General features: G+C 38.0%; 1 protein-coding gene across 2 annotated transcripts in view; it reads left to right on the plus strand.

Annotated features, from left to right (window-relative positions):
- The window catches only part of LOC107581964 (AT-rich interactive domain-containing protein 5B-like), a 15,472-nt gene extending 6,566 nt beyond the window's left edge, over nt 1-8,906 (plus strand). The window contains exons 2-10 of one of the 2 annotated variants that reach the window (XM_016267660.1): nt 504-678; nt 1,404-1,419; nt 1,594-1,830; nt 2,922-3,037; nt 4,353-4,500; nt 4,619-4,671; nt 4,801-4,898; nt 5,000-5,150; nt 6,227-8,906. In XM_016267660.1, coding sequence (XP_016123146.1) covers nt 505-678; nt 1,404-1,419; nt 1,594-1,830; nt 2,922-3,037; nt 4,353-4,500; nt 4,619-4,671; nt 4,801-4,898; nt 5,000-5,150; nt 6,227-7,561 — 2,328 coding nt within the window. In that variant the 5' untranslated portion in view covers nt 504 and the 3' untranslated portion in view covers nt 7,562-8,906. The remainder of the gene's footprint in view (nt 1-503; nt 679-1,403; nt 1,420-1,593; nt 1,831-2,921; nt 3,038-4,352; nt 4,501-4,618; nt 4,672-4,800; nt 4,899-4,999; nt 5,151-6,226) is intronic. The other variant, XM_016267659.1, reaches the window with a different exon arrangement.
- Nucleotides 8,907-9,635: the final 729 nt, after the last annotated feature.

A 9,635-nucleotide genomic window follows, 5' to 3' on the forward strand; every position in this document is an offset into this window, starting at 1 on the left:
ACCAGCACGGATCAGCTCCAGGCATGACGAAGCAGATATCGTCCTCTTTTGGAAGGCCAAACAAAGTAGTTTCGCTTTCACAAAGAAATACGCAGCGCCTTCACAACATGGGGGCGGCAACAACAATACTACAGCGAGAATAAAAGTTACGCCTTCTTTCTTTGTGTGAACATTTGGGGGCGGCGTTATGCAAATCTTCCCACATCGTGACGTAGACATGTGGAGGCGTGTTAGAACGAGCCGTTTTAGGTAGGTGTGGCTGACTCTTTAACTTTTATAAAGAATATCTCTTTGGATTTGAGACTTTAGTCTTTGCAACTTTACAGATCTTCTTTATGCACCAAGAGCTTGTAACACTCCAAAGAGAAAGGAAAAATTTAAATCGCATCATATGACCCCTTAAAGGAAAACCTGGTCCTGCCTGTAAGCTCATTGAATGTATAAGATATGTTGTTTTGTGTTATAGACGTTTGCTTGGTGTTTATATGCATTTCTGCATGCAGGATGAAGTCCTCGCTGTATCAAAAAAGATTGTGGTCCGAGTGGAGGATCTGGTGGAGTGGACTTGTCAGGAACCGCCACAGTGGAAGCGCAGCAGTCAAAACATTCATGGGTCTCAGAAGTCTGATGGGTCACAAGATGCTAGTTATCCACAGGAAGGAAAAACGAAGAGTGAGGGTGAGTAACAGATGAAAAATCCTGAAGTGTGTGTGTGTCTGTTTTTTTTTAAGGATGTAAAGACATTATGAAAGGTGGGGGAGAAACAATTCTAAAATGTATCAGTTTGGCTCATGAATATTAATTATGTGGTGTCATGTAATTAATATTCAACAGGCCTAGGTGTCTTGCCTTATTTGGTAAAAGGCAGATAAAACCAGACTTTTTTTTTTTTATTTGGTAGTATTTTGTTTACTGCTGATGAAAAATGAGCAACAAAATTATAATCATCATTTAAAGAATGAAGTTAAATGGAATTAAAATAAACATTACGAATGGAGTTTATTGTGGTTGTGAAAAAATGCACGTTTGATTCAGACAGATTATATTAGTATTGTTTAAGCAATATAATAGTATGCTATATAAGTATCGATTATAGAGTTTTAAATTTTTTTTAGTCATTTTAGTACTTCAGTTTAAACTTGTCAGTTAGTTGCAACATTCATTTTCTTTTTTTACAGTTTTATTTCAGCTTTATTTTGATTAACGAAAAAGTTTGTTTTACGTAGCAATAGCAAACACGTGATTCAGAAAGTAAAAATCACAAAGTGCATCTTGCCTTATCTTCTTGTAAAGCTACTGCTGTTTGAGGGCTTTTGTCAGAAAGTGAATAGAGAGAGTAAAAATTGCCTATTGTCTATTTTTCATCCCAAAATCAACTCATCCCATCACATTGGAGTAAGAAGCAAGTAACAGCCAAAGGTGATTGATATCGGCCATATTTTCATAGTATTTCAATATATAGCTATACATTAATTTAATTTGCCTTAGAATATGACAGCTGATCTGATGGTGATGGTACTGATCATTGTTTTACAGTAAATAAATTGTTCCTAAATCTATGGACTGACACTTTTGTTTTGTGTTCTCTTGCAGATGAGCCTCAAGTATTACAGCAGAAGGTTAAGGTTCTCAGTTACCCCCAGTACTGTCGCTTTCGTTCCCTTCAAAGACGTGTCCCAGATCAGGCTAGCTCCCCTAGTCTGCAGGACCCTCACCTGCTGGCTCTGGGGGGGATAAAAGTGGCCCTCGACACCACACGAGTCCTCTACTGCCGGGATACTTTCAACCACCCTACTCTAGACAGCAATGCCTGCATACTGACACAGCTTGGTGAGTGCTATAATCTTGATGGATTGTGACCTTAAACTTTGTTGTTATATGGTAGGCTAATGCAGTTGTCCGTGTGCACCGGGTCCAAAATATAGGCGTGCTAGATGAACGGCTACACTGTACAAGTAAATGTTGATAGAAGACCTTTATGTCATGATAGCAGTTTTCTTTAATGGACTATTTGATTTGCTCAAGATCTGCTGTTTTATGTTTTCATTACGTGATTTGTTTATTTATTTACTTTGTAACATGCTAGGCTTTTATCTTTACTTGAATTATTGCATGAAATATTTGATACAGTGTTTACTTAATTGACAAATACTTAGGCTACATGCCATTTATTTGAATTCATTAATATGAATTTTAACTAAAATTGAGTGTGTTCAATAGTGCATTAGTTTTTACCTTGTTATTGTCATTGAGAAAAGTGCGATTTCACTTGTAGTTGTATTAATACTGAAATTTTGCTATTGTGACAACTCCAAAATATTGATTTGAATTTGAACTCAACTAAATGCTCAAATGGTTGCTTTATTTTATGTTTGCATCATGGTGACAGGCTGAAAGCTGCTGTTGATTTTACACAACATTTATAGTTCATAATAGTCTCCTGGTGTTATACTTTATACCTATACCGATTTTTTTAAAAGCATTTTCCTCATATTATTTCTGAACATATAATATGTATAAGACAAGTTTGTACAAGTTGTAGTTCATGCATCTTTTCTGCAATTTAGTTATTAAATTCATATTTAACAATTGATTTGTTTAACATTTACATCATGCTGACAACTTCATGTGGCCTGCACTTGGAATAGAATTTTCTTTAACTAGAGGGTTAATAAAGAACAATTACTTGAATCATCTTGAAGTTACTTTTTCAAGTTGACTAGTTTAAAAAAATCGTAAAAAATCGAGAATCGTTCAAACGTTCTGAAAAAAAAAATTATTTTAATTTTTTGCCATATTGCCCAGCCCTAGTCCACACTACATAATACAAAACGGGATTTTCACTGTTTGTAAAATGAATTTACAAATGTCATGCAAGTGGAGAACTGTTGCCCTAAGGTTGCTTTACGTTTCTGTCCCAGGATACTCCTCTCTCAGTCTGAAGGGGCGACCTCGTAAAAGAAAGGGTAGTGATGGCAAATGTGCTGATCAGCAAAACCATAACCATTTATCGGAGTCATGGATGGAAAGGATGAAGGTATGCTGTGGAGTTTAGCAACACAATTTGATCCACAGACATCTTTATGGAATACAATTCTGATGGCTAAACAGGATGTTTTAAGATTTTGAACAAATGGTGAAGTATACTGTGACGTCACTGTGTGCTTCCTGTTTTGTTTAAACTTTGATGTCTTGACTTCCTTTCACACCATTTTTGTCTTTGTATCTTTACTGTCACTTTCTTCTGTCATAATCTTGTTCATGTCCCAGTTTGCCAATTTCTATGTTAGCAACACAATTTGATCCACAGACATCTTTATGGAATACAATTCTGATGGCTAAACAGGATGTTTTAAGATTTTGAACAAATGGTGAAGTATACTGTGACGTCACTGTGTGCTTCCTGTTTTGTTTTAACTTTGATGTCTTGACTTCCTTTCACACCATTTTTGTCTTTGTATCTTTACTGTCACTTTCTTCTGTCATAATCTTGTTCATGTCCCAGTTTGCCAATTTCTATAAACCTAATTTCGTTAAAATGCTCAATTACTAATTATTATATCATATTATTATATTATATGAAAGGATCTGATCTGGTTTAAAAAACAGGTCAGAGATTAATCATATTATTACAAAATTTGATTTGAAGCAAAAATAGAAAAACAGAAAAGGTACAAGGCTGAGTAGTTCCAGTAAGACAGCGACATTTATGTAATCAAATTTGTGTTTTGAAATATATAAATGCAAGCATATACCATAAAAATATCTTATTGGAGATATATTGAGAAATGCTTTACCTACAATATCCAATATTAACTAATGTAAGGCGAGTAGCTACTTAGCTAATGTTTGCTAACATTGCTTAGCTAGTCAGCCTGCAAACCTTCTAAACAAACCTGATTAGTGGGTATTATGATTCATTTTAAAAGTTAAAAGTATATACCATAGCTTAACTTCAAGTTTATGGTGGGTCTATCTTGAAAGATTTATGAATTGTCTATAAAAGTTTTAAAATGGGATTTTAACTTAACGGGTCACATTTACTGTTTTTCGGCAAATTTACACCAATGAAATCCTCTCATTTCAATAGAATCCATTAAATCTACAATTTTGCGTGTAAACAAGCTTTCCCAATGCAGATTTCACATTAGCTTCAAGTTGGACGCACTGATTTCGCCGGAGTGACCAACAGAATGCTGCTTGGTTTAAATGGGGGAGTTATGCTTATATATCGCTACAACATTGACAATAGACAGTAGACTTTTTTTCTCTAATGTGACTGCATCTTAATGTTTTTGTTTAGCAGTTATTGAAAGAAAGATCTTCTAATGTGTTCTAACTGATTCCTGTAGGAGAATGTGATGGGCAGTGTGGAGATGCATTGGGATGGGAACTGGCTCCCACATCCAGAGGAGCAGCTCTTCCTGGATCAGCTGTATTTCTTTATGGAACGCAGGGGTTCACCTATAAGCAAAGTTCCCAACCTGGGTTTCAAAAAGAGTATGTATGACTGATTTTATATGTAGAAATTGAGCACCAGTCACTTAATAGAAACACTTCTATGTATTTTTTGCCAACTTAACTCAGTAATTTAACCAAGTCTTTCATTTGTCCACAGTTGACCTCTTCCTCATGTATTCAGTTGTAAAAAGGCTGGGGGGCTACGAGAGGGTAAGTTTACCATGTTGTTTCATTACTTGGCCCTGCTGAGTATGCTGTAATCCATCATAACGGAATGAAAGTGATAGCGGTGATCTCAGTAGTGTAAGTGAGAGTAATTGTCCTCCCCATCACCTGCAGGTGACATCGCATCGTTTGTGGAAGACTGTGTACAATGAGTTGGGTGGAAGCCCAGGCAGCACCAGTGCTGCCACCTGCACCAGGAGGCATTATGAAAGGTGAGTGTGAGGCTCTGATTACAGCAGCAGTTAATTCCTGCTGTATCAAAGGGCTTCGCTCAACTAACTGATTTCTCATTTTCTCTGTTGTTCAATTCTAGGCTGATGCTCCCTTATGAACAGCATGTAAGGGGAGAAAACACAGAACTTGGCAAGCCTAGAGCTACATTTGTCTCACCCACTACCATCAAAAAGACTGTGCAGGGCAGAGGGGTGTCAAACAGTCCAATAAAGAATGCAGTTACCAACCAGGTGAGGATTTTACTTCTTTGTAGCACAAGAAGAGAGAAATGCTGATGCTTTTGGTTTGTTGCATGCAAGTACTCTGAATGAAATGGTTAAAAACCATAAAGCCACAGAGGAAGAGCATCTTGACTGACATATGATGTGATGAATCACAGTGTGCCTTGTTCATGTGCTGTTTATCTGATATACATTATGCCACACTGCTGTATAAAAAAATATTGTTAAAGGGGTATAATTTAAAGGGGTCCTGTTATGCTTTTTCAACTTTAGTTAGTCTGTAATGTTGCTGTTTGAGCATAAAAAAGATCAGTTACAAAGCTCAAAGTCCAGTTCAAAAGGAGATATTTTATTTAACAGAAATCACTTTTCAAAAACTACAACGAACGACTCGTTTGGACTACAACGCATATTTTCCGGGATTTGTGATATCACAAAGATCGACGAATGTGACCTGGTTGAGCTGGACTAGAGAAGGCAACGAGTGTTATCACTATGTCGGAGACATGCTAGCTTTCCCAAGGCAGACGAACTTAGAGTGATTACAATCATCCGGGTTTAAATCGCGCTCAAATTGATTTGATTTTGATGCAATATTTACACTGAAGCTCGCAGGCGGCTATGGTAAGGGGCATGACATTTCCCGACCAGGCGCCGAGTGCTGCCAATCACAACACACACTGGCCCAGCTAACCAATCACAGCACATTTCCTATTTCAGAAGGCAGGCCTTCATTTGATACAGGAACTATTCGAACCGTTCATGCCAGATTGGGGAGAGAGTAATAATGTGAAAAATAATGTGTTTTTTCGAACAACCAAGTATGAGAGCCTGTTCTAGTACACCCCCAAAACAAAATCAAGACTTTGTAAAAGAGCATAATAAGACCCCTTTAAATATTTGTGCAGCGAGGTTTGATGTCAGGACTGATAAAAATAGCTGTGCGCACTTACTCTCAGGTTTTGCGTAATACCAACCTATCATATAAGATCTTAATAGATTAGGAAAGCATTGTCATTTGTGTGTGTGTGTACTATGCATCAGAAGAATGAAAATTAAGATTCTTTTCTGTGCTACTTTTTCAGGACTCACCACTAGATGGTGCTGTTGTTGTACGAAAAAGAGGAAGACCACCTGGAAAACGCAATGCCAAGGTTCTGTCCAAAGGCAGAGTTGGAAGACCGCCCTTGCACCCCAAACCTCCCTTGGAGAAACCAGCAAGACCCCATCAAGAGATTGTCCAGCCATTGACTATTTTTCAAGAACTGAAGCTCACCAACCATCCTCATGGCCAAGGTCTGTCGCTTGTATCCTCTACGCCGGTGCCCCACCAACCCGTGCTGGGGCGAGATGTGAAGATGGAGACTGTAGAACCTCAAGCTCCTTCCTTTCTGTCAGTCCCTTGCAAATTGCTGGCAGGTGGTTCCCTAGAAGGATACAGTCCCACTAAAGGACTGTGTCCTTTGGACCTCTTCCGAGCCCGTCTGGGTCTTAATGGAGTGAGTACTCATGAGGTAACTCCTCAAGATTCTTCCACGCCCCACCAGACAATTATGGTGCATCAGCCCAAAGTCAGCACGCCTGAGACTCCTGAGAGTCCACAACACCAGTGTTCAGGGTGTAGCTCGGATGCCTCATCCCAGAACGGAGGACTCGCCTTTACTAGAGCTCCACTACCCCCTCTTAGGATCCTCCCGCTGGACATCGGCTGTAGTCTACAGCTGCGTCAACTGATGCGCACCCGTCTGGGCTCGGCACACATGAACACCTTCACCAAGCGACTTTCTGAAGTTCTGGCTCAGGATCTCAGCAAGACCTCCCAACCCAATGGAAGCATTCCTCAAGACCAATCCCTCCCGCTAAACCTGAGCAAGCGAGCCATTACCAAGAGGTCTGCTGGAGACGTGGAGCTCACAGAACTGCAGAGTCGGGATGACCAGTTAATGACCAAAAGGCCGAAGATGGAAGCTGAGGATCTTGGAGTATCTCTGAAGTGGAATGGCACGTCCCTTCTGGTGCCTTTGAACCAAGATGAGCCAGCTGATCTTAGCTCTCCCAGCAGGGCCAGAGCTTTAGTTCAGGACAGGACCAGTGTGGCTTTGACTCTTCCTGAGGCCACTTGTTTCACCTTAGTGCCCAAATTAGATGTCCCTCCTGAAAAGCCCTCCAGTGTTGGTGCTTCCCCAGACACTCTAGCTTGTATTTATCACCTGAAACAAGGGGAAGACAAGACCAGCGCAATTGCAGTGACAGTTAAGAAAGAACCAGAGGGTGCAACTCTGGATCCAGATCTAGAACCTCAACCAAAACGTGACCTCTACTCACAGTGTGTACCTACTGATGACGTCAAAGAGTCAGACACAGTTTCCTCTCTCAAAGTACTCTCTAGTTCCCTCCTTTCGAAGCCATCAAGCTGTTAGCATGCAGACATGAGAGCGTTACTAACGCTTGTGTACTTTATCACTCCTTTCTGCTCTGCCTTCCCCATGGACACGTTTGTTGTGTATGATCAAAGAGACAGGTCTGCAGATGCGTTGCTATCTGCTAAGTACCTGCTTTTAAAACACTACTAAACTTTGAACTGATGCAGGTGGCCATGGTTCTACCAAAGATAAGGTGCCTTGAACTTGATTAGTCTATATTTTAGTACTTTTACGTTGAAACATATGCTGTAGTTAGTGGAGCATCGAATGTCCACCCAATAAAGGACACGTGACTCGAATGACTCATGGAGCATTTCATTTCTTTTTTGAGAAATACAGGTATTTACGAAAAACAAGGACACGAAATCTGGGTTTGGTTCCTGTTGGATCCAGATATCAAACACGTATTGTGACATCATTGCAGAAGAATTGGTCAGCTACTGTATTTTCTGTCTTAGACATAAATGCTTTGTTTATAAATGGTCATTTGTTTTTATTTTTATGATGAAAGCAGTGTCATTTTGTGGGCGTTGATCATATTCTTTTATTATTTATCTGTTTTACTCCTTTATCTCAGTTAGTCTTCACTGTTTTTAGGCTTTGTGATTTTCCTTCTCTTTGTGTGTATTTGTTAAACATTGCTATTTAAGAAAAGGCCACCGTATGACCTCGGTGCTGGATTTTATCATATTTTCCATAGCTTCTCGTTTTAAAACGATGTACTGTATTGTGCAAATAGTATGCATATTTTGGGTCCCAGTGCAAATTTCCTTTTTTCTATCATTTTAAAAGTGCATTTTCTTAACATGTAGTCATATATTGTAGGTAGTTACTATTGTATCATTTATAGACATCATTGATCTGTGTTTACAAAGAAACTGATGTAGAGCCGCCTGTTGTGAGAAAATGGATAACTTAATTTGCTTTTCACTCCTCTTTTTAGACTGACCTCTCTTAATGCAATGTGTTTCACAGGTTTACAGATGACAAATTATATTTTCATCATTTACACTCAGTTTGCTATAATGAACAGTAATTGATTGCTTGTGTAAAACATTTGTATGATCATTCTTTTATTAATCTGTTGGTCGTATTTTTCTTTCATTTAATTTCTGTACTTGAAAAGCAGCCAAACAGAACGCTAATCCCTATTTAATGTTAATGTATAAACTGTTGTAATACCACCAGGTTACAACAAATATATATATATATTTTTTTTTTTTCAATTATTTTGCATGCTTATGCTAATGGGACATGGACTCTGTGACAGATCGTCATTGTAGACATGTTTAAACACTGAATATTTATAATAAAAAAATATATACTGACATTGCTATATTTTGCTGAAATAAATGCAAAAATTAAAATGCCTGAAAGCTTCTTACACTTTAAAGAGATTACATCATTTATGATTTTATAGTAATAATAGCGGTAACACTTTAGTTTAGCGACCAGTTCTCACAATCTACTAGTCGCTTATTAGCATGCATATTATTAGTATATTGACTGTTTATTACGTTTAGTCATTTAGCAGATGCTTTTATCCAAAGCGACTTACAAATGAGGACAATGGAAGCAATCAAAATCAACAAAAGAGCAATGATATACTAGTGCTATAACAAGTCTCAGTAAGCTTAACGCAGTACATGTTTTTTTTAAATAATATAATAAAACGGATAGAATAGAAAAAGAATAGCTCAAGATAGTATCAGAGGTCTTTCTAGTGGTGCTTTTATTTATTGTATAATAAATGAAAAGAAAATGGATAGAATACAAAAAGATTAGAAAGCGTTAGTTTTTTTTTAAGAAAACGAGCAGCAAATAAAAGGGACAAGTGTTTTTTTTTTACACATATTCATGCCTTAGTCTGCATTTTAGATCCCTTAATCCTACCCCAAACATAAACTTGACAATTAGTTTACTAAATATTAATAAGCAGCAAATTAGGAGTTTATTGAGGCAAAGGTTGTAGTTAATAAGTGAGAACTGGTCCCCAAACTAAAGTGTGACCGCAATAGCTACTGTAAAGTCATAAATTGTTATCTTTAGTGTTTGAAGCTTTGCCATGTTA

Source organism: Sinocyclocheilus grahami, unplaced genomic scaffold (genome assembly GCF_001515645.1).
Source record: "Sinocyclocheilus grahami isolate Dianchi unplaced genomic scaffold, SAMN03320097.WGS_v1.1 scaffold39.1, whole genome shotgun sequence".
Lineage (NCBI taxonomy): Eukaryota > Metazoa > Chordata > Actinopteri > Cypriniformes > Cyprinidae > Sinocyclocheilus > Sinocyclocheilus grahami.